This window comes from Ornithodoros turicata, chromosome 4, assembly GCF_037126465.1.
Source record: "Ornithodoros turicata isolate Travis chromosome 4, ASM3712646v1, whole genome shotgun sequence".
Classification (NCBI taxonomy): domain Eukaryota; kingdom Metazoa; phylum Arthropoda; class Arachnida; order Ixodida; family Argasidae; genus Ornithodoros; species Ornithodoros turicata.
The window spans coordinates 70,337,263-70,362,564 of NC_088204.1; the positions used below are offsets into that span (position 1 = coordinate 70,337,263).

The window sequence follows — 25,302 nt, forward strand, 5'->3', positions numbered from 1 at the left end:
GAGGGCAGCTTGAAACCAGCGCACCTATCGCCTCCGTTCTACCTTTGGTGACACGGTCACAGCTAAACTCTGCCACTGTCCTTAGTTGTAGAAGAGTCCCCATCGGAAATAGTTCGCGGAGTTGAGACGCGATGCGCGGACACCGATAAATTGACTTCGCAGACCGACTGTCTGTTATCCTTTAGAGATGGGAACTGCTGAAAGCCGCTGACGCCCTAGGAGTCTATTGACAGCTGCGCTGCTGTACCGCAAAACTAACATGATAGTGGTAGCCCTCGCCCGCGTGAAAAGTCGCGCATTGGCTCAAGAGGAAGTATTGGGTCCATAAGGGTTATATGATGCCGAAGTAGGTGCTCGAGATACTTGGATGCAGGAAGCCGTTAGGTGGTTTTGAGGAAAAGATGTTCCAGAGACAGATAAAGGCAAAACTACGACACGTTTGGAGGAGGTTAATATGCTCAGCGCCTCAACTTTTGAGATAAAGGCCGCAGAGGGAACGGATAGCGAGCCGGCTGAGGTTCCGGAGTTAGCCGCAGCACAGAATATGGACCCCTCGCTGGCTAAAGCGCGCAAGGATGCATTGAAGAACAAAGGCGGAATGTACCTAGATAAGAGACTTCTGTATCCCAAAGACAAAGTCTTGGGTAGTCCTGTGAGACAACTTATCCTGCCGCAGTGCAGACGCAGCGAGGTACTGCAGCTAGCTTACGACTCACTATGTAGCGGTCACCTTGGGGCTCGTAAGACAACAGCTCGCATTAAGTACAGTTTTTACTGGCCCGGGTAGGAGATACACGTTAGACAGGACTGTTCGAATTATCTTGGATGTCAGCTTAGAGCGGACAGTCGCACGACTGACAGAGTACCGATTACTCCCTTAACACGCCCGGAGAGGCCCTTTCAGTGTGTCAATGCGGATATCATAGGCGCCACTGAACAACCTTCAGCTAGAGCAGCGTTTCCCAAACTTTTGGCGGTGACGGACCCCCGGAAGCGATGAGAACCAATTCACGCCCCCCCCCCCCCCCACACACACACAAATATACGCGCTGTGGACACTGCATTGCAGAACGCGTTTAATATGCGCGACATGGTATAACAAGGAAGGAAATTACATTTGTGCAAGCATAAACATGGTCAAGTGACTGTCTAGACAGAAGCGAAGTTGACTTCCAACGCCGCGTTCAGTGTGAGGTATTAACTGTAGTGCCACCATCGCTGCAAGAGGTCCGCAGGGTGCCAATTATAAAATGCGCTAAACACAGGAACACTCTCAGTCAGTTCGAACTCGAAGCAAAACGATATGACGCGCTGTATTTCCCATGCTAGCCAGTGCATAACCAGCAACCTCGTCAGCTGCTGCGCGCTTTCGATACAGCTTCAGAAACGATTCCGGACTGGTTTCTTCTTCTTGTTTGTATGTGTATGACGGGGACAAACGTGCATTGCAAGACTTTTCTATCAGAAATTAGAAGCTAGCCGTTGAAGCATGCTTGTATCAATTTTTGAAGTTCTGGGTGTTTGGAAATCGGGCAGCATGTATGAGCGCGTGTTTGTGGGGACGAAAATCCTCACTGAAATGTGAGAGAAGGTCGCGGACCCCCACGGACACTCTCGCGGACCCCCAGGGGTCCGCGGACCACACTTTGGGAAACACTGAGCTAGAGCACACAAGTATGCTTTCTGCATTATAGATTTATAGAAAAGATGGCCGGAGGTGGTCTGTCTCAGGTCTTAAACTGCCAAAGCTACCCGTGACACGTTTCTTGACGTGTTTAGTAGAATGGGTGTACCTGAAATGGTTTACAGAGATCAAGGAACGAACTTTACTGCCGCAGTTACTCAGCAGGTGCTTCAGAGATTAGGCTGTTCGCCTAGATGTTCTACGCCGGATCACCCCGAAAGCAATGGCTCATTTGAACGTTGGAACAGGTCTTTTAAAAACATGCTGTTACACATCACTCAGGAGGAAGGCTGGGCTTGGAACAAATTTGTTCCCTGCCTTTTATGGGCGTATAGAGAAGCCCCCGACGACACGGGTACCGCCGTTCCAGCTGCTGTTTGGGCGAGCTCCCACAGGGCCACTTTCTGTTCTGAAACGCACATGGACGGATGAGATGGAGGCACCTGAAGTGTTACGCGAAAACCCAGCTGTGTCGACATGCGGGAACAACTGGTCAAGGCCGCGGACGTTGCAGACACGCTCTGTTACACTCGTCATCGATGGTACGCAAGACAATATAATCGAACTGCCAAGTTCAAACAGTTCACAGTCGGTCGACAGGCACGATGCCGACCCTCCCACGAACCTACACCCGAGGTGGACTGGCCCTTACACAATTCTGTCCCGTGACAGGCATACTTACCTTATCGAAGATACAGTTTGCAAACGCAGAACGGCCCATGTTAATAAAATGCGGCCTTATCACTTAACAGCAGGGCAGGTTGACATCGTCTTTGAGGGCGAGGAGGAGTTTGGAGACGTACCGTATGTTCCGTCAGTTAAGGACACATAGTCATTAACTGACGCTTACCTGTCAGCTAGGTTGCACCACTTATCAGTCACAGGGACGGATGACATTAGTAAATTACTTCGCGAGTTTTCCCCTCTCTTTCACACTCAGACGAAGGTCGCTAGAGTCAGAGAACACCAGATAGAGTTGAACGAGGGTCGAATACACAAACGCCCCCATCGATACCGTATCCCAGAAACACTGAAAAGTGAGGTGTCGAAACAGGTAGATGAGCTCTTGTATCCTATAGAGAGTGAGTTTGCTCACCCTATAGGTTGTTTAGGGAAGAAAGACGGAGGAACACGCATGTGCGTAGACCACCGTTCTCCGAACGAAGTGGCTAAAGAGGATTCCTTTCTCATGGAACTTCCTCAGCAGCTCCCTTTGGAAGTTGGGCGAGTCATGTTTATTACCCTGTTAGATCTCCGTCGCGGATATTTGCAGGTACCACTTGCCCAGGATTGCAAGAAACTTTCTGCTTTTGTTACTCACGAGAGGAAATTCGCATGGCGGGTGGTGCCCTTTGGCCTCAAGAATGCAGCTGCTACTTTTCAGCGTATGGTCAATTCCTTGTTACGCCGACATCGTGAGTATGCTACGGTTTACATTGACGACATAGCGATTTTTTCATTTACCGGGTCGCTTCATTTAGACCATGTCCGCGCTGTGCATGGTGAATTGCAGGCTGTGGGTTTAACTGGATCTGCTAATACGTGCGCGTTTGCGCAGACTTCTGTTAAATATTTATGACATATTATCGGCTCGGGTAATCATGCTCCTGATCCGACTAAGCTTTCGGCTATTAACGACTTGGAACCCCCAGAAACTAAGAAAGACGTGCGGCGTATGCTAGGTTTGTTTGGCTATTACAGGAGGTATATCCCGAACTATGGGGGAATTGCACTGCCGTAAACAGAGTTGGCCAGCAAAGTATACCAGTGTGGTACCTTTGGCACAGAGGGCCCTACACGGGTTCGTCTTCAGCCACCGCGCTCTCGACACCGGATCCATCGGAGGCATATTGCCTCGTCACTTCGGGAGACTTCCGATTATGCTATAGGCGCCTGTTTGGCACGACACAAATTTGGGCGGAAGCTGCCAATCTCATTCGCCAGCTGTAATCTTTCTCCTACGTAGAAGAGGTGGGCGACTATTGAGAAAGACGCGTACGCCATAATTTGGTCGCTCCAGTGTTTTGACAACTGCCTGTTTGGTGCGGTCATTTTTGTGGTCTCGGATTACAACCTGCTCTCTTATCTGACAGCGAGTGTTCCCCACAATTCAAAGCTGATTCGCTGGGCGTTAGCCTTGCAGCGTTACAATGTGAGGGCATAAGGTAGCGAAAAGGAAAGGTGCATGCAAACGCAGACGCACTTGAGACGAATCAGCTGACGCACTATCGCGTCTTTGTAACCAAACTAAGGTGTAATATCCAGGGTGTCGAACCAAAACGTTTTTCGTTCCGGTTTTCGTCCCGGTTACATCATAAACGATCCGGTACCGGTTCTGCTCCGGAGTAAAAAAATAACGGTTCATACCGGTTTTTAACCGGTTCCGCCTCTGCTGGGAATATTCATCCCCACAAAAAAAAAAAAAAAAATCAATGTTACAAAATGTAAACCCGTTTATTCCGCATACACGGTATTTAATATCAATGGACAGCTGTGAAATTGGTAGCTCCTGGTTCCTGTAGGTTACTGTCTGTTCAAATGGGCTTTCTCATTTATTGAAGCGCATGCTACAAACGGACTTGTTTGTCGTGATGTCATACGCAAAGTACTTTCTTGCTGGGTTGGAGGGATCGCGTCCCATCCGAATGTCTGTTGCTACTGTCTAGCCAGCAAGCACCACCGCACGAGTACGACGCAAATCGAGGAACACCTTCATTCACAAACGCGCTCGACGGCTCCGTTTTATTTTCTTCGTGTCCTGTCCACAAAAGAGTTGCCACTTTGCACGGGCTTGCCCTCGCGTATACGTAAATGTATTCAACTTAGCTGCTCTCAAACAAGGGACGCATTGCGCGACATTACAGATAAAGAATACCAGCGGCATGGCCGAGTGGGCTAAGGCGTCCGCTCGTTGGTGGTAACCAAGGTCGTGCTGAAGACTGGGAGGTGGTGGGTTCGAATCCTACCGCCGGCTGTGCTGTCTGAGGTTTTCCCTGGGTTTTCTGAAGACTTTCCAGACGAATGTCGGCACAGTTCCCCCTGAAGTCGGCCCAGGACGCATACTAACCCCCCTGTCCCCCACTCCTTCCTGCTATCCTCTCTCCGTCTGTCCACATCTGTACGTCGCTCATAGCCACAGTTGCTTCGCGGCGCTAACACCCAATCAAAAAAAAAAAACAGATAAAGAACCCGTTATGCAGCCCCTTGGGTCGCTGCTTAGTTGAGGAGAGTTTGGTGGGATCAAATTAAAACGAACACTACGGCACATTGCTAGAGAGTCACATGTACCTTGAAGTCTGTGTGCGTGCGCGAACTATAAGCCATTACAAAGGGAGCCTAAGGGTTATACTATACCGACATACATTCCACCGTAACCGTAACCCTCGTATAGTATCCATGACATGACTTCAGAGCACACGACATCTGTTTCGTTCGCCTATCCGTAGCCCAAGCCGGCGACGTTTTTTCTTGGACCGAAAACCGTTAAATATATTTTTCGGTTTCCCTCCTGAGCGAAAAAAACGTATACGGTTTCGATTCCGTTCCGGTTCGCACCAAAATAGCGTTTTTTTTTCGGGTTTCGGTTCGCTCCGACACCCTGGTAATATCGGTCGGGTGTCTACGTATTTTTGCATTCTTGAAGAGGTGTGGCGGTCCCCTGGGACAGATGTGTGGGTGGGGCGGTTTCAATTTCGGTTTCTGCTGGGATTCCTTCGAGGGTTGGGTGTTGTACTGTTCTCTTCAGATAGTTTGCAGCTTTGCGGTTCAACGCCAGAGAAGCTGGAAAATCCTGTGGATCATTGGTCACCATATCCCGTCCACCACCAAGCTGTCAGCACCATATGTACACTCTTCGCCCCATGGCATCGTTTATTCCCCACAGTTTGCCTGTAATCTTTGCAAGATCTCAGGTGGTTTGACGTTCTCCTGTACAAGGAACTTGATCATGCATCGCTGTTCCACATCTACAGACACACTACTCGCTGCCAAGATAGCTGCTCCTGCTGGGCGTGCCGCTGACTCGAGAAGTATTCTACGTGGTGAGTTTCTCGGACACGTCACTTATTTTTCCCGAGCACAAAAAGTATCGGTCAGCCTTGAACCACCGTTGTGTGTTAAATGACATTTTACAACTGCTCATCCATCACATGGAAACCAATTGCATAGTGATATTTCAGGTGAATAGATCCCGATTTGGAGTCACCCTTGTGGGAACATGGTGCATTTTCCTTAATGTCGAAGTACACTGTGAGTAAAAAGGTCCTCAGCGTAATGTAGAGTATCCAGGTGGCTCCTGCTCCGTAATGCATAACTTACTTCTCATTTGCTTGGCTGAACTCATTGCATGTGTGCTACCGCACAGATGTATACTTCTACTTAAAATGAATGTCCAACTGGGATGCTGGGTCGATTGTGGAGGGATGGCCTTTGGCAAAGCTCTATGATGTGGAGCAATCGCTGTGAGGAAACGAGAGTTTCGGCGTATAACTTTGCGCGCTAGTAGATATCTGTGATGCCGCGTGCAGAGACGGATGTAGTACAGTGTAGTGTAGGTTGTAGTGCTATCCACTTTTCTGCTATCTGGAGCTCCTATGTTTCACGGGATTTTGCATCCGCGTGCTTGAGCACGTGATCCGCACGCAGCAACCAATGAGTGCTGGCCTCACGCTGCGACACACCTACCCTCAAGAAAGCATCTCTCAAATAGTTATTTCATAAGTGCTATAGGATCTAAAAAAAAATCAATTGAAGTATGCAACAGGGCGCCATGAGACTCGCGTTGTGTTCGTCGTCTTTAATTGCCTTATCCACAGCTACGTTACAACGAACCGTGTCGACCAGCCATCAAGGCACAACGTTTCTTGCTGAGCCCTTGGGTGCTGGAACCAACCTAAAATATAACGGAGTTTTTTCAGAATAATGCGAATTGCTATAAATCTTACCGATGTATGTTTGCCGATTTTTTCCCTGATGTATCCGCACACCCGAATTCTAGCTATGCCATCTGATGTTGCATGAGGCCTCGCTAAGTATAACGAACTGTGCCTGTGCTTCACATTTGTGTCTGCGCCGTTGAGGTCAGCAGCCGACCTACAATGTTACTCTGGCGCATATTACAACCTGACGCTGCTTCGAGTGGCATTGACGCAGAATTTATGCAAGGAAAATGCGGAGCTGGCGGTACCGCGATGGTGCCTGCAGAAATTAGGCAATTCTTGAAAGCCTCATTGGCTGTGTACATGTACTCCAACGCGGAGAAAAGAAGCATATCCTTCGAGGGGGAGTGTTCCAACTAAGCAGAACGTAAACATAACGATGCTACCTAGTGTTATGACGTGTGCAATCGGGAAGTGGACAATATAATTGTTTATCGAGAATCGATCAGTTCATGCAGCTTTATTGTCAACCTGTTGCTGTAGTTGTTGTCTCGTTGAAATTTACGCGCTGGGTATGTCCAGGGTGCGCAGCTTGCATGAACTTGTAATGGGGTACTTCGCACTTCTTGTCCAGGCAGCCCTTTGTCTTTTTATGCAAAAAGAGAACGTTTTAGACGTAGTATAAGACAGGATATCTTACTAATTTCACTCTGTTTAGTCATACCAAAGCCTACGGGTATAGTCCCAAAATCGCAATATTACACGGCGATTATTATTTACTGGAGCAGTTACATACCTTATGGATACAGTTATCAAAATTCAGTTGAAGCTCCGCTGAACTGTCTTAATATAGCCATTAAATTGGTGTTGAAAACCACCAGAATTTCTATTGGCGGTGTTGAAAACTGGTCACTGCATTCTGTTGAGTTTCTGTTGTGTGATGCCGAATTCATCTTCATAACGAACCCTGAGACTGGGGAAAAACACAGCTCTGAGACTCCTTGTTTCCACATTCTTCCACAGTTTGAGACTCCTGTTTAGTGTGTTTTTCCCCACTCTCAGGGTTCGTTATGAAGATCAATAATCACCAGCTCGCCTGCTTCCTTGCCGCTCTTTACCGTATTCATGTTTTATTTAGCCTGCGTTGAAAAGCATCACGTGCACGTAGCCATCACTTGGTGGAAATGCTGTTTGTACTCTGTTTAAATGTGTCAGTATAACCTATATACCGGGTGTTCTAGTTAAATCCCCGGACTAAATATTTCGCGCGGGTGCACCAACCGACGAAATTTCTGTTTTACAAGTGTCGGTCCGATACCACATACAAGCTACGCATCGTATGAATGAGTGGGAGGCGCTCATTATTTAAATAAAAATTCAAATGAGTTTCGTAAAAAGAACATTGAACACAAAGCACTAAAACGGGTACTACCTCTCCTGGGATTTGAGTGGACACCTTTTAGAGAAAAACCTGCCACCGAAGCGGGTCACTTGTCGCTCTGATTAATTGGTTTCGGTACATATTTTGTCGCGGCTGGTCGCAGTGAAGCGCAAAAGGACGTAATTCATTGGTGTACTTCATTGGTGTAAGGACATAATTGGTGGTGGATAAGGGAGTGGAAGAGCGTCCTTTTGCGCTTCACTTCGACGAGCCGCGACAAAAATATGTAAACCGAAGCCAATTAATTGCTGCAATAAATGACCCGCTTCGGTGGCAGATTTTTCTCTAAAAGGTGTCCACTGAAGGTCCCAAAAGGGATAGTGCCCATTTTAATGCTGACAGCGCCCTGCTTTAGAAGTTATGTGTTTTTTTACGAAACTCATTTGAAATTTTTATTTAAATAATGAGCGCCTCCCACTCATACACACAGTGCGCAGCTTGTAGGTGGTATCGGGCAGATACTTGTAACAAAGAAAGTTCGTCGCTTGGTGCACCCGTTCGCGAATTATTTAGCCCGATGATTCAACTGAAACACCCGGTATGCATATAAGAGTTATTGTTGCGGCATATTTCCTTCGTGATAGATTCGTGCAACAAGTAGCCGAATACAAATATCTGGGTGTAATCGCCGGTTGTAACCGTCGTTCCATTCTTCGACGCCTCTTGACACTCATGGCTTCCGCCAATGGACAACTGACATCCCCCCCCCCCCCCCACCAACTATGCTGAGAAGAGTTGATCCACCTCTCGTCAACATGCTGCATTCATTCATCTAATGCGGCTCGATGTGGCTTTTACAGCTCAGTGCCATTAGCGCTTGAGACAACTTGACTCTCCCAGATGCGTCACAGCTCCCAGGTATCATTGCGGTGGTCTAGATGATATAGAATATCTAGAGCACATTTTTCTTCGTTGCCCTCACTAACAACCTTCCAGAACCGCACTCTACGGGTGTCTTAATCAGGTGAGCTCTCGCCCACCCCCCTTTCTCTCAAAATTGCTTGGTCCCTGGCCAGATCCAGTCCACCAACGCTCTGCCCTCAAAGCCCGTTGACATTTTTGGACACCATTGGACTCCGATCCTTATTGTGAGGGGACTCGTTATTTCATTCCATCGGCGATGGGGTAGAGTACCGCCCCTGGAGATGAAACTCCCCATTCGTCAGGTTAAAAATAAAATTATTCTTTCAACAGAATTCCAACAAAATTTTCGTAACAGCTTGTGACAACAAAGTGTGAACACTGTTATAGCTCAACAACACACACACACACACACATAAATGGGATGACGATGTGGTGGGTCATTCTCCGCCGTTATGGCGGCACAGTGCCCCATTGCCCCACTCCCCATAGCTCAACAAAAAAGTTTTGTAATCCTGCAATGGAGTATGTATTGTGTTCCACCTTGTGTTAAAATTAAGTTAAGCTTCTGGCTTTCAGAATAAAGCAAAGCAAAAGTAACGAAGTGGTAAGTTCCCTTTCAGCAACCATGGAACATTTCTTGTCCAATTAAAAATGTAATTAGATTGAATGAGGAATGTCGAGGTGTGAGCTTTCTGGCACCCTCCTGTGCCCTGAAAAGTCACCTCGAGATTCTTCATTCAATCTAATTACATTTTTAATGACAACAAATGTTCTATTGCGTCGTAGTTACAGTTGTAAGTTGTGCTCTTGTTCCCGTTAGATTGCTTTAATATTTGTGCTACACGTCCCAGGTGACACACGTATACAGGGTGTCTTTATTTAGGCGATACAGATTTTTGATTGAAAAACTATAAGGGCTATAGACATGTGTCGTTAATCGTTAATTAACTTTGCTAATTAACGATTTTTAGGTGATTAGTCATTTGACGGTCGAGCAACATATGGCCAAGAACGTCCGCCGGCCAAGAGATGATAGAAGTGAAAACAGCATGTCTATAGGCCTTATAGTCTTTTTTTATGAAAAATCTATATCGCCTAAAAAAGACACATTGTATATTGGTATGCGTGGCGACCAGGCACCATCTTATCAAGACGGCATACGGTCGCGTCTGTCCGTAATCGTATTGGCCATGTGGGCGTTGGTGCCCCGCCCCGTTTGTATCGCTGGTCCGCCTGTGGAATTTTGCCCTCTCGAAAAGTGCGCCGTGTGTGTAGCTCGTGGTGACGACTAAATATGTATGAATTACCAGAGCCTGTATGCTTGTGTGTAATATGCCAATATTCAAATACCCACCTTGTTCTCACACAGGGTTCCGTCCGGTGCATCGTAGTAAATCACTTCTTTGAGAGTTGTTGTTGAACAGCATAGCCTACACTCTTGTTGTTTCTTTTCTTGCTGTAAAAACACGTAGTGGTGTTGCTACAATTTCGTCGAAAGCAATATTTAACTGTTATCGTGCCAGCTAAAATCAAGCGCCTCTGCTTGAACAGGGCAAAGTTGCTCAAGCGCTAAGTGTGGTCTGTACTCTCATTTCTTCATACAAATCACCAAGCACACTTTATCTCCTATACTTCCACAAGGTGGTACTACTCCATCCTCGGTTCACTTAGGAGAAAAGACCGCCATTTGAAATATGAAATCAGAGCAGATCAGCAACATATGGTGCACCATTTCAACTGCAGAAGATATTATATTGTTTTTCATCTCTGTGTATGCGTTCAGCATTTGCATTGCAGGTTGTGTCCGTAGTGTCGAATCAGCAGTGCATATTTACTGTGGTCAGGTACTCTCTGAGTAAAAAAGCAGTTGCGGGGAGTAGCTTCCCAGTCTTACCCCGATTTAACTTCCCGTCTCAGTCGCGTACTCGCGTACTCGCTCTTTCTTCCTGCATTCGCTATGTAACTCCATCACTGCAAATATAGCTTCTCCGTCTTGCTGTCCAAATTTTAATCAACCAGTGATATGTGACACCACTTTCCTTCTCGTACGGTGACCTTCGAGTTATGAACTTGTGTACTACAGTGTAGCCATTCATATGTTCCCCCATGTTTGTTAGATATTCTTCGGCTTTGCATTAAGACTCTGAGTCGGTGAAGTTCTCACCCTTACGTGAGGACATATTGTGACGTGTGATCGTCGGAAACCCTAATACTACTTCCCTTCCTCTTTCACGCAGAACTTAGATAATCTCCGTCGAGCATGTACTACGAAGCAGCAATTGAGCTTTGGCTTCGACTTTCTCATGGAGCAAAGCCAGAAATTCCACACAGGATTCCAAAGCAGCTCCAGAGGTGCTAGCATAAATTCGTTTCATGCTGTCATGTCGATACCTATAACTGGTTACTGATGGAAAATAGGATAAAGAGGAGCTCCCTCTTAGAGGGTGTAAGTTTTACTACAAAAGGTAGTGTTCTTAGGTACAGGCTACTGACTTCCCTAAAGGGTTTGTGAAGGCACCATTTTTTCTGAGAGTGTAGTAAATGTGAGCGGCCAGCAACAACCCCGTGGAAGTTCCTCCAGGTCCTCGCTTGCGATATGCAAACTGAAGTAAGTCGCACTACAAATGTTATGTCCTCGTCACTTGAAATGAATAAACCTGCACTTTCCCTAGTTCTCGTACTTGCACCTGATCAGTGCGCGGTATGCAAGAAGTTCAGATGTCAGAATGTCAGATGTCAGCGGTATTGGTTGCTGCCGGAGAGTGTTGACACAGGCAAATGTTATCCAATACTCGGCGCACGGCCTGCATGATAAGAGTAGAAGTTGACTGGAAAAAATAAATGGGGCGGAATCAGTTGTTCCCCAGCCGTAGAGTTTCACATGAAAACGCACAATGTCTGGTTCGTTTGCTCGGCTCTGGCTCCTTCACGGTGCTGAGCCACCTGTGGATGCACTCCATTCTCTTTGTAGGTCACTTTCGCACTCACACAGGTCTACTGGTCTACAGGTCTACTGGCCTACTGGTAGAGGGTAAGGGCAGTGCGCGCCGGCCGTCGAATTTGCGTCTGCCGCTGATCTTCTACGGCCCTTCCGACCCACTCGACCGTTCGCTGCTAGACATTGGTGGTTTTTTGGTTCTTCTCGTGCCGCCGTTTCTTCACATTGCCGTTTCATTCTTATCTGATCATATTTTAGTTTCATATATAGGACGACATTCCTGCAAAATTTCGATATTTGAAGTTTACGAATTTATAAAATTTTGGTTAGTGATGTTTGAGCCGAAATCGGATAAGTTCCAGAACATCTCAAGCGCTTTTAAACGACACCTTCACCGGCGTCGTAGTTTCACGCGTTCACCATATACACTGTACGCGTACCCCTATATTTCCGTCTCTCTCGCCCGCGCCCGCCACACCCAGGCATTGAGCCAGCCGCTACAATGACCTTGTTAGTTAGAATCTTCCACGTATAAGCTATCTGAATTGAGCCGGTAGGTTGCCATCGGCTTATTGCTGAGCGAGTTACTGCGTCATTAAAATCGGGATAATTTCGTTGCCCCGTAAATTTTGACCTGACTAACAAACCGAACTTCCAGACGCGTTCATATCAAAATGCGCATTTAGTGCAAAGCTCTTTTTGCCTTACCTGATCTACTGAACTGTCTAGAGGCATTGCACAGCGAAGTTTCCACAAATTCACATTTTTTATCTTAACGTAGTGGTCTAAGTAAGGCAGGCGGTGCTTTACGATTCTCACCTCGCATTCTTCTAGCTGTACGGTTTCGTTTCCTTTGCCTTGGCAGTACGCCGAATAGTTGAAATATTCACCTGGGAGGTGATATCCTGACATCCACGTCGTGTCGATTGTGTTGTGTTGAGAACAATACGGCCAGGCCCTCCTGTAAAAATGCGTTGTGGAAGAAAAGTGGTTACTAAGGCATGGTTCGTTGAGTGCGATTTTCCGGAACGCGAGACGTGTGACATTCAGGATTTGCGAACAGGTGTCCTTGAAGTGTTTCTCATTAGAGATAATTAGGGTCGAATAGGGAATATGGTAGTTGACCAGTGTAGGTACAAGCACTTCTGGCTGTGAAACATCCCATTATCACAAGCACAAAGGTTTTGTTGTTGTTGTACTTGTTTACGCATGTTTTTGGTATGATATTATTCCCTCGGATGCAGGGGTACATAGGGCTTCCACCACGTAATTTCATGTTTTCCGCTATATTGCAGTATACGATATGAGAACGACTGCGGTTGGTGAGACTTCAAGGAAATTGCTACGCGGCAGTGCAGCACGTGCCTTCACTTTGAGGTCTCAGATATACTAGTCAGTTTTATACACTCAATTTTATACGAAAATTGCAAGTATTGGTTTTACAACGCTAAAAATTCGTACATAAATAACACGTTTCGTTTGCTGCTCATTCTGATCGAAAGTCATACACGCACATCCAGGCACACATACACACACCACATACTTCAACAAGATTAAGGAATTCCGTACCTGAGGGTTGACAACAGTTGCCTCTGGTGACAATCGTCAAAAACGCCAGAATAGTTCTGATAACATTCGTGAGACCAGGCCCCCAACCTAATGGGATAAAAAAAAAAACGCAAATGAATGTAAAATAAAAAAGGAAAAAGAAAAGGCTACTCTAAATGTCACTGAAAAGGTTAGCCAGCTACAGGGCTCGAACGCACATCTTCTGGATTACTGATCCAGCCTCAGCGCATCGATCTCTATCCTATTAGGCATATTCCATACCTACCCCTTGCGCAACGCTGTCTTTGACAAATATCGCGTACAAGGGCTTTGCTCGATGTGTGCGAACACCCGCATTATTGTGGCACCATGGAACCATTACCGCACCCACAGCACCATGGAACCATTTCCTGTCCTCGGTACGGCTCCTAATGGTGCGCTGCTTGGGTTTTTATTGCGCTGGTGAGGCCTTCAGTTACAAGGGCATTATTATATAGTATCATGTTGCATTTGTACGTTTGGTGTCAAGTGTAGTAGTCTTGTCATTCTTTGCTCACGAACGCAAGAAAGATGGAGACACTTGTAAGAGAAGGTGTGCTTTGGCTGCACTTCAAGAAAGCACTTCAGGAATCGCTGAAATATAATTCGCTGGGCACTCAGAACCAAATGCAATTGTCAAATGCACCTTCTTAGCAACCGGGACCGTGGTGTGCTAGCGGATCTGCTACGCGTTCATAGCAGCGGGCAAATGGGGACAGTCGGGAAGCATATCGGGAAGAGCACCAGGTGTGCGAAGGAATTAATGGTAAACAATGGGTGCTGATACTGAAACTTTCTGTCAGAGACTGGTTGCCGGAGGAGCTTGTGGAGTGCCGTATATTAGTAATGCAGCTGGCATAATCAAATTCAGGTACCTAGATTTGATTGCGGGAACTGAGTAGCGGACTGTACATGGACGAAACAATCAGCATCCCGGATATCGAGGCTGATCTCGGTGTGTCATCAAGGTAGCCATCTCCACGCGTGAGGCGGCCGAGGAAGCTGTAGGTAATGTGCCGGGGAGCACCAATGAAAACGGCCGAGCCATCACTCCTTTCACATCCTGATGATGAGTTGTGTTCATATGTCTGTATGGCTTTAACTACGATATGCGAAAAGGCGATTCCACTGCCCACAACGCTTCGCCGTGCAGCCTGCATTGTGTCCTGACATATTTCTCTCAACCGGTGCTACAAATCGTGATACTCTTGATACACGTGATAGGTCTAACTCCTTCACGGTCGAAACGATGTATTGCTTTGAAGGACACCCTGCTGAATGAAAATCTAGCCTGTGACATGCAACAGCGTCGATGTCCCTTCGGCTCAGTCCACATAGCGTAACACATCATACAACGTGACACGAAAGTTTCTTGAGCTTTCACTCAAGAAACATCGTGTGGTGCTTTTAAGCTGCAATTGTTGAATTCGCCGCAAAATGGTTTTTAACTTCATCTGTTAAGCAAATGAAATCTTCAAGTCGCGCATTTTCATTCTAAACTGCCATGGTCTAATAATCCTCAGCTGGTTCAATTTTTGGGACTATCCTCTTTCGCCCGCAAAGGATATGAGGAATCTCCTCTTCCGGAAAAGCCCGCTTGTGAAAGGGAGGATTTCCTGTATCGTGCGTCATGGGAAGCAAACGCCTCTGGGAACGGCCTTTAGGCTGCCCTTGTGTCAGGTGTATGACTGATAAACGCCGTTGATGGGAACAAGATAAGCAGTTAAGCACACAGAGTTTTCGTTTTTGGACGCTTCACTTGATTTGTCACTTCTTGGCTTCCGCTTTCCGCATGCAACTACCTGTTCTAACGTAAGGCTCCGTTGGTCGCAGGCCAGGAAGGCGTTCTCTTCGGGCACCGCAGCCTCTCGCTTGCTGAGGGCACAACCCCCAGTGACGACACCTTGGGACAGTACAGTATAACCCCGATTTGTGTGTCATTTGTGTAGACGTGTTGTGCTTCGCTCTGGTTGAATGGTTATCAAGCCACACAAAATGAAAAAATAATATTATTATTCGGGAGTCAGTGTATATGTCAACATGCTTATTAATGATGTTTGCGCACTTGTTTGATAGAGTACACGGGCGATTAATCTTCCAGCAATTTCTTGTTGACAGCGTTTCACAGGCTCAGGAAAAAGCTGTATAAAAGCTCAAAAGGAAGTAATTAATTAATTGGTGGAATTCATCGAACCTTCATCCAGCAGCTGGTCATCCGCTCTCCACATGGTCTCCAAGAGGACTGGCGACTGAAGACCATGTGGAGATTACAGAGCCCTCAACCACATCACCGTACCAGATCGATACCCGATTCCTCACGTACAAGCTTTCACCAGCCACCTGCACGGCACGAAAATTTTCTCGATGGTCGATCTGGTACGCGGATTCCACCAAATACAGGTCGCACCAGAAGACCACCATCACCACCCCGTTTGAACTGTTTCCGTTTCTGCGAATGACCTTTGGCTTGCGAAACGCAGCACAAACTTTCCAACGGTTCTTCGATCCAGTCATCAGAGGTCTTCCATTTGTCTTCGCCTACATTGACGACTTGCTGATCGCAAGTTCCACCCCGCAAGAGCATGCCGCCCGCTCTCACTTTACTCGCCTCAATGACTTCGGTATCTTCGGGAATTCCTTGGGCTTGTTGACTATCACAGGCGGTTCGTTCCTGGCTGTGCAACAACTCTCCTCCCTTTGTAATAGCTGTTTGCTACCATCAAAAGCCGTACCGCCTTACTCACCTGGACGCAAGCCGCCATCGATGCCTTTGAGAAGATTAAGCGTGACTTGGCTACTGTTACCCTTCTGTCACACCCTGTCCACGATGCCCCGACCAGCCTGCTGGTAGACGCTTCGGCGTCTGCCGTCGGCGCAGTCCTCCAGCACCAAGTGTCCAGCCAATGGACCAGGCTCGCATTCTTCTCCAGCAAGCTGAAGGACAGGGAAGTGCGTGACAGCACATTTTCCCGCGAACTCCTTGCAGTCTATCTCACGGTGAAGCATTTTAGACATTTTCTCGAAGGCCGCACGTTCACCATCTACACGGACCACAAGCCGCTCACCTATCCTTTCTCGTCCTCCGGCAATAACTACGCCCCTCAGGAAGTTCGTCATTTCTCGAACATCTCAGAGTTTTCGACTGACAGGCACTTCAGCCGCAAACACAACACGGTAGCCGACACCCTTAGTCGTGTCAGCACTCACTCTCAGGTCGTACACCCGCCGCTCAGTACCAGTTTCACACTGGATGCTTTGGCTGGGCGGCAACTCACGGAAGAGGAATTGGCCAAGCTCCGCGCCGCTACACGCTCTGGATTCCACTTCAAAGACTTCATCCTCCCCAGCGCAGCTACGGCTGTAGCGTGCGACGAGTCACTTGGAACACCGCGGCCGTTTGTTCTAGTCACCTTGCGTCGAAAAGTTTTGGACATGCTCCACGCATTGTCTCATTCTGGAGTCCGGGCCACACAGAAGCTCATCGCAGCCCGCTACGTATTGCCACGCATGCACGCCCACATCAAGCACTCAACGCAACTCAAAGCCCACTCAGCAACGATGACTCAACACAATCTGCAGCCATTCAACGCAACCACTCAAGCACCCAACCACTCAACACTCAAACCTTATCTCTGGAACCCGCCCGTATCGCGGCGCTCTTGTTCCCGCCATCCCGCTGCTGCTGCATCAGCAGCCGCAGCCACAAGTCGTGTGTCCAGTCGTCCACCTTCCACGAGTCGTCCTCATTCTCCACTTCATGGTATCGACGCGGACCTCAACCGCATGCACCGCTCCGCGTCTGAGGGGGTAGTGATGTGACGGCCCGTGCAAGACGATGACGACGACGACGACGTGGTGCTGCTGCGGCGCGCCACTGCTCCTGACAGCCAGTTCTACACTCTAAATCAGGTAACGCATACGTAACGGTTAGGTACCGCTTGGCCAAGAGGTATATTTTTTAAAAAATGTACCTCTTAAAATTAAGAGGTACATGCGCCCTCACATGCGGTACATGTAACGGATAGCGCGCAGCGATTTAGGCCTACCCGTCGGGGTGGTTCCCCTCCTCCACGATATATTAACAGCCCCAGGAAGCTACGCTGCACGATAAATATAACAAACAAATACCTTTATTCGAAAATTATATCCATTTCAGGATTGATGCTTGTCCATCGCGAGCGTGCATTGTCATGATGCACAAACGCCGAACACACGGGGCACAACGTATATGGATGAACGATGACCACTGCGTCTCTCCTTCACCACTGCAGCTGCTCTGTGGTCACGCTTCTTTATCTCTTCCACACCTTTGGATAGCTGTTCTTCCCCAACTTCCGTTTCTTCCGCAGAACGTAACACCAACCACAGTAGACGATTGACTCACCCATTTACGACATCGCTTGACGTAACCTAGGAGAAAATACAATGTAAAAAAAAATCCAACAATCGAAATAGCTTGCCTGAAAAACATGCCTACTTGCTTGTGTAATCCAGGTGTAAAATGCACTCTCGGCTCCTCTAATTCACGCATCAACGTTCGTGCATGAAGCACAAAGTTCGTTGTCTCCGTCCCTCAGTCGTTGTGTCCAGCCTGCCGGTGATCAGGACCACTGGGAATCAGAGCGAATATGAACGAAAATGCGTCGTGAAGACGAATAATTACTTCAGAGATATAATACGCACCTTAAATGACTTCAATCTTGAACGCGTCGAACGAATTTCTTCGAAGACCGAGCAGACTCGTCCTCGCTCCCCGACGTTTCAAAACAAACTGATTTGCAGCTGTTGCAAGAAACGAATTCTTCCCAAACATGCGATCCCTCACGGTCATGGGTTCTAGTTATTGCACTTCTTTGACAGAATGATAGTGCTCATCCATTACGGCACTGGTGCATAAGGGAATTTATAGACTGGTATTCGGAATCACACGAAATATTTTTGCAGCGCATGGATATCGTGAGAAGGCGTTCGTACTCATGCGCCGGAAACACGCGGTGCACATGAGGTACAGCTGCTATAGATCGCGCTTAAAAGGTACCTAGCCGGTACGGATGGGTCTCGGAGCCCTTGTACCGTTTGAATTTCGCAGTGGTCGCGGACTGTACCTGCTGGTTGAGGACTGCACCTCATGTGTACCGCCTGGCCCAGGTGCGGGTCCTCTTTCATGCGGTACATATCGGGTGTCGGATTTAGAGTGTACACTCCTCAAAATTAACTTCACTGCGTAGCACGCTCCTAGCCAGCCATCGCCTCGAATGATATCGTTATCTGCCCTGATTTGTTAAAACAGGAGGCGTACGACTTCTCTGTGACACTTATGCCGGTCATAATTGTCACAGAAAAGGCGTACGCCTCTCGTTTTCAACAAATCATGTCGGATAACGTAATCATTCGAGATGACGTTTGGCTAGGAGCGTGCTATGAGGTGAAGTTCAGTTTTAAGAGTGTACCGGCACTGTCCTAGCGTGAGGCCACGTCCATCTGCCCGCTGGGACATTCCATCATCGCCGGTCAGGACTCATGAAGAGGAACACACGTTGATATGTCTCATGCATTAGGTTGATATGCCTCATATACAAGACATGCCTCACAAAGGTCATTCACCATTTCCATCTCATTATTTCGAGTAGATCAGCCATTACTTACACGCGTGCCATGTTCTTTGCGAATATATCCATGCCTAAATATGTTCCAAACACGTCGTTCCCGACTGCAATGTTGTCATCGGAGCATACTCCTCTGATGGAAGCCGCTCCTAGAGAACAGAAACCACATAGTATTGACGTATGCTCATGATTTCAGCAACAATCACAATACGTATTTTTGTTACCCGAAAGAATTTCAGGCGGTTTAGTCGAAGAGAAGATTTTCTTTCTAGAAACAAGAAGATAACAGGGTGCCAAAAAGGGTGAAAACCCATCTGGGATCGAGGTTGTCGGTAACGATGGTCGATTCACGTAACGCCATACCGAGCCAAAAACACTGTGAATGTTACTTACTTTGTTAGAACGTACAGTACATCGCTTATATTTGCTGTTTCGTTTCTAGCTTTGAAGCCTAGAAGGGATTTCCACGTCGAACGCAATTCTAAATGATTATCATTATTCAGAGGCAGCATTTCATTCACCTCTGTGTCATTCAGCTGCAGAGATGGAAGGTAGCTCAGTGGAAAACATAGTATCATGATTTATGACTTCATATTCAAACGAACCAGGGCATAGATGTCACAAAATCTCATCCACCTTAGGTTACTTACAACATATAAGCCGATGAGTCCAAGTTTAATTACTGGCTTCTTGATCTTCCAAAACTTGATATTCACCTACAATAAACACATTTATCAGACAATATCATATGCGTTCAATACACCTTCCTACGCACTTCAATTCAACATAAATTACATTCAGCTATCAGTTTAAAAACCTTTTTAGTGACTTCCTGCTCTCCTCTATCTGTGACTTCTCGCGCATGATATCCCGCTCAATCCTCTCTTATGGGGGGGGGGGGGGGGATATGTTTATTGAAAAAAGGAAGGGAAAGGGGGAAAGGGTAATGAAGCGCTGATACGGATAATGAAGCACTGAACTGTGCTTTTGTTCGCCGTTCCCTCGTTTTTTGACAGGTAAAACGGTATAACCAATAAACAAACTGTTGTATACGTCCGTTTTATCATATCCTGTTTTTTTTTCTCGGTGTCATTTGTCAGTTTGTCTAAGTTTTCTGAGTCGTGTTTTTTTTAGCCTTTACAGAATTTTTATAAAAATGCTATGATAGCAGCACAGATGTCGTTTTTGCAATCGAGCTCTACTGCCAGGCGGACATCTTCTCAAAGGAAGTGTGCAACTGCAGGATGACTAATTACCTAAATTCATTAATTAACATTTAATTAATTACATTAAATTCAATTAAGTTTGTAATTAGGAGATTTTGGACAAAAGTGAGATAGCAGATTGAGAAGCTAATGGTTTATCCAGAATTCCAAGCATGGAGCAGTTTTGTAAAAAAAACTGAGGGAAGAGCCTCATTAAAAAGGCGCAGGGTCGGGGAAATGTGATACGTCACTTTGCCGGCTCGCGCTGGAGATGTACTGAGCGGGACCTTCTTGGGCACTCCACAAAGCGCTTGTTCGGCGCTCAGTAGTCTACAGCCTTCCTGTCAGTTGCACGGACTATCGCGTAGGTCCGAACACAAGCTCGGTTGTATCTTGGCGCGCAGCTTGCGGACCTGTCTTAGCGTTCCGCGTTGCGCTGAGACGAGGATGGTGGTAGCCAAAGCCAGGGAACTCCCAATTGACGTCCTCCGTCAGAGAGAAACTTTCCGCCACTATTTGCGATTGCGCGCTCACCATCGCCGCCATCCACTGGTACAGAAGCTTCGTAAGCGGAACCTCAGCAAAATCGCGCCTCATGCGCAAGAAGTAACGGGCCACATGCCTGCCTTCACTGTTGCCCCAACCGCTTCTTCAGTAACACCATGGACACTGCCGAGACCATCCATCTCGACACACATCCCGGGGGTGAAGGGGCCGAAGAGCAAAATCCCTGCTCCAGTGTTCAAGCAGGCTACTCTGGAGTTGATGGACGCTGCATACTGAAACCAAACTGCCGTATATAGGGACGGTTCTTCCGCTACCGGCGGCTCATCTGCTGCATTTGTAATTCTAGAGGAGTCAATTTCACGTGGGTTCCGCGTATCGCACCTCGGCCACCTCTGCAGAGTTGTATGCTATCCTGTTGTGCCTCAAATCTATTTTCGATCACCACCCCCGCCTCTGGGTGGTTTACACAGATTCGCGGGCAGCGCTGCAGTGCATAGGCAACATGGGCATCCGTGGCCCTTGGCTCCGATGGCAGTGAACATCTTGACGGCGCTCAAGGTTTTAGAAGACAGGGGTCACCGGCTGACTTTCCATTGGGTCCCTAGCCACACTGGAATAAGAGGCAATGAGGTAGGCGATCGGGCAGCTGTTGCGGCCCACCATAGCCGCTCAGCAGTCTCCATCATACTTTGCAACGGGGATAGACGCTCCCTCTTGTCAGCGGTGACGTCGCCTTGGGCCCATCAGGAATGGAGTCATGACATCACCCGGTGGTCGCTTCTGTATGCTGTTGACCCAACTCTATTATTTGAAATACTAGGCGGTTTTCCTCGCCTCTTTACGTCTCTCCTGCGTCGTTCACGACTTAGCGTTGCATTCGCCCCTGCATTCCGGTATAGGCAGGACCACAGCAACACGGCGCTCCGTACAACTTGTGGTTTCCCGGCAACAACCCGGCGCATTATAAAAGACTGTAGCCAGTAGGTATGCGAGCAACGGGCCCTTAAATTTCAACCTGAAATACTGGATCCGAGGCCATTCAACAACTGCAAAGTTCTCGGCCCATGGAGTAATCCTGCACATCAGTGCCGTGCACTTGGCGCTTTTCTTTCCTTTCTGAGGGCCACTGGCCTCCTTCAAGAACTGTAGGGATTTCCTTCCTTCGTCATCCTTCCATGTGAACCTTTTTAGAATGGGGTAGGGTCCTGCACTCAACGCAGGGAAACATCCCAGATCATCATCATCATCATCCATTCATCTATGTTGTTGTTGGTGGTGGTGGTGGGGGAGCCATTATTATAGTTATGTCATTACAGCTTAACCTATGATTACCGACATGTGCGTTAAGCTGAAATGGCAACGGCAACGGGGTACACAGGTGAAACAGCTAGAGGGTGTTATTGATCATTTGGGGGGTTGGGGGTGCACTCTGGAAACTGGACTTCATCGCATAGCACGGTCTGCACAACCATTGCCACGGATGATAGGGTTATCGCTTCTGATTCAAAAACGGGAGTGGGGCGTACGCCTTTTTTTTGTCACTTTGGATATATGATAATTGACACAAGAAGGCCTACGCCTCCGTGTCTCTTCGAACCGGAAGCGATAACCCAATCATTCGTGGCAATGGTTGGTGCAGAGCGCGCTATATGCAGTGAAGTTCTGTTTTTAAGGTCCAGGGGGTTCTGGAGAAATCACTGTTGAGAAGCTACCTTGTAGGAACCCGTTTTACGTTTGCCAAATCCTGAAACGCGCACGCACGTTAAAATATCAATTTCCTAATTTTGATATCCAGAAGAACCGAAACCGCGACGACCGGGAATGTAGGGAGTACAGCGTGAGAGGGTCATGTGATTCCGAAAGATGGAAGTGCCTAGATTATTATTACTCAAACGATGGCGTCAACACATGTAATCCAAGACAACTTACCCCTCCGAGTAAAGAAGATGTGTAGTTAATGTAGCCTGCTTCTGTTGCATTGCCGATACTCGGATCAATTATCACATACACTCCAAGTACTACATTGTCCCGCTTATCAAATTCCTGCAATAGAAGCATTTTTAAAAACACTTAGGAATAGTGGGAGATAAATCTTGTGAAATACAAGCGCTCTCCACGTTTTCGTTCGCGTTATCATTTCAATGTGCTAGAATATGCCATTATGCACGGCACAAAATAGGGTCCTCCTCCCGTTTTCAACAAATCAGGGGCGAGAACGTTGTCATTCGGGATGATGGTTGGCTAGGAGCGTGCTATATGGTCAAGTTCATTTTTAAGAGTGTAGGCACCAAGAACGCTTGGGCTGCGTTGCCTGCGTTACCCGGTGCCGGCTGTGCTGTCTGGGGTTTTTCCTGGGTTTTCGTCAGACGCTTTCAGACATATGTCGGCACAGTTCCGTTAGAAGTCGGCCCAGGACGCACATTCCCCCAGGGCGTCAGTGGTGACGTTGCCCACCTATGTGAGGCCGACAACGGCAAGCCCTTTCACCACCCACCACCACCACCACATCATTTCTAAGAGCGTAGTTTACATCGGCATGGGAGTGTCCATTTCATTTTTTTATCAGCCTTTTTTGGGGGAATTGTAAGTTAGTGTCTTCACTCTTAAAAATGAACTTCACCACATAGCACGCTCCTAGCCAACCATCATCCCGAATGACAACGTTCTCGCTCCTGATTTGTTGAAAACGGGAGGAGGAACCTATTTTGTGCCATTATGCACGGCACAAAATAGGCTCCTCCTCCCGTTTTCAACAAATCAGGGGCGAGAACGTTGTCATTCGGGATGATGGTTGGCTAGGAGCGTGCTATGTGGCGAAGTTCATTTTTAAGTGTGTAGGCACCAAGAACGCCTGGGCTGCGTTGCCTCCGCCACGACCCGGTGCCGGCTGTGCTGTCTGGTGTTTTTCCTGGGTTTTCCTCAGACGCTTTCAGACATATGTCGGCACAGTTCCCTTAGAAGTCGGCCCAGGACGCACATTCCCCCAGGGCGTCAGTCGTGACGTTGCCCACATACGTGAGGCCGAACCGGGAAGCCCTTTCACCACCCACCACCACCACCACATCATTTCTAAGAGCGTAGTTTTCATCGGCATGGGAGTGTCCATTTCATTTTTTATCAGCTTTTTTGGGGGAATTGCAAGTTAGTGTCTTCACTCTTAAAAATGAACTTCACCGCATAGCACGCTCCTAGCCAACCAGCACCTTGGATGATATCGTTATCTGCCCTGATTTGTTGAAAACGGGAGGCGTACGCCTTTTTTGTGACAATTATGAGGCAGATAACGATATCATTTGAGATGATGGTTGGTTAACAGCGTGCTATGCGGTGAAGTTCATTTTTAAGAGTGTTGGTTTTTGTGTCGTCTTTTGAGTGTTTTTCAGTTGCTGTCAGCACTTGGAAATGGAGCATTCCCCGCCGCTCGGACTCCCGGCACAAGTCGAGCCGACAGGACCGGTCGAAGATGGAAAAGCACCGGCGGGGGTGCCGCCGCAAGGTACGTTAGCTGAGGTATCTGCAATGCCGCAGCCAAACACTGCAGTAACGACAGAGCTACTGACCCGCATAACAGAACTCTGTTCTTTGACGACGCAACGTCTTGCAGCCGGGTTTGTTTCGCACCTACAGGCTCAAGTGCCATTACGACTCTCTGTACCCGTCCCCACCTTTTCCGGGTACTCAGACAAAAAGTCTGTCGCAGACTTCCTAGATGACCTGACAGCCTATCAGACTGGCATGGGAATCTCGGAGGAAGTTCTGCTAGAACGCGTCCTGCAGGTTGCCCTAATCGGAGATGCCGCACGCTGGCTTCGGCTGCAATCGACGTTTAAGTCCCTGCGGGACATCTAGCAGCGGTTCAAGAACGAATTCCTTCCACCGGATTACGAATACCGTATCCTAGAGGAATTAGATAGGCGAACTCAACACCCTAATGAGAGCCTATTGGAATTCGTTCGGGCCTTACAAGAACTGTACAAGAGAGCAGATTCCACCGCTCCAGACGAACAACGGGTGGCACGGGCAATCCGACAATGCCACCCGCGCTTTCTGCACTATCTCCGAGCCCAGCGCTTCAATGCTCTAGAAGCCGAGTATCGGCCCCCGCCACCACTCGAAGACCGCGCTGGGCGTGGTCTGCGGGTGTGGCCCTGGTTGAGCAGTCATCTGCGGTGAGTCTGAATGAGAGCTACCGTAACTCTTACATTGCGGAGTCATCCCACCGGCAACTTGACCCCTTTAGTTATGAACGAAGGGTGATCCGAGCGAGACTGCATGTCCGCTGGCTGTTGAAGTTGCGGCAGCCCCGACCATTTTCGTCGGGACTCCCCGCGTGGCAGACAGAATTCCCGTAATTTGCAAACGGGAAACGACCGAAGCCGACGTCACTGAACTCTCACTCAGTGACGTCGGCAGTTACCACTGGCCCTAATCATACTAAAGCTGCCTTTGCAAGCAGCAAGATAAAAAACTGATCCGCTTGAGCTCCTTTTGTTTTTTTCTGTCCGGGATAACATTCAGGATACAGAACCAAACATTGCCGTTCGAATTTCGGGTAAAGATTACGTCGCCGTTATCGACACTGGAGCTACTCTT

The 25,302-nt window shown here is 47.8% G+C and overlaps 1 protein-coding gene and 1 long non-coding RNA gene across 2 annotated transcripts in view; both read right to left on the reverse strand.

Moving 5' to 3' along the window:
* Window positions 1-7,065: 7,065 nt before the first annotated feature.
* Window positions 7,066-25,302, reverse strand: part of LOC135391806 (uncharacterized) — a 28,992-nt gene continuing 10,755 nt past the window's right edge. Inside the window, exons 2-10 of the mRNA XM_064622275.1 lie at window positions 22,639-22,752; window positions 19,648-19,713; window positions 19,391-19,533; window positions 19,222-19,265; window positions 19,038-19,146; window positions 13,374-13,460; window positions 12,624-12,765; window positions 10,221-10,322; window positions 7,066-7,207 (exon numbers count right to left, since the gene is read on the reverse strand). Coding sequence (XP_064478345.1) covers window positions 7,088-7,207; window positions 10,221-10,322; window positions 12,624-12,765; window positions 13,374-13,460; window positions 19,038-19,146; window positions 19,222-19,265; window positions 19,391-19,533; window positions 19,648-19,713; window positions 22,639-22,752 — 927 coding nt within the window. The 3' untranslated portion in view covers window positions 7,066-7,087. The remainder of the gene's footprint in view (window positions 7,208-10,220; window positions 10,323-12,623; window positions 12,766-13,373; window positions 13,461-19,037; window positions 19,147-19,221; window positions 19,266-19,390; window positions 19,534-19,647; window positions 19,714-22,638; window positions 22,753-25,302) is intronic.
* Window positions 17,262-18,162, reverse strand: LOC135393408 (uncharacterized). Its single transcript, XR_010422618.1, has 3 exons — window positions 18,075-18,162; window positions 17,869-18,001; window positions 17,262-17,801 (listed from the first exon to the last, which is right to left on the reverse strand). It is a non-coding gene; the product is annotated as an uncharacterized LOC135393408 (long non-coding RNA).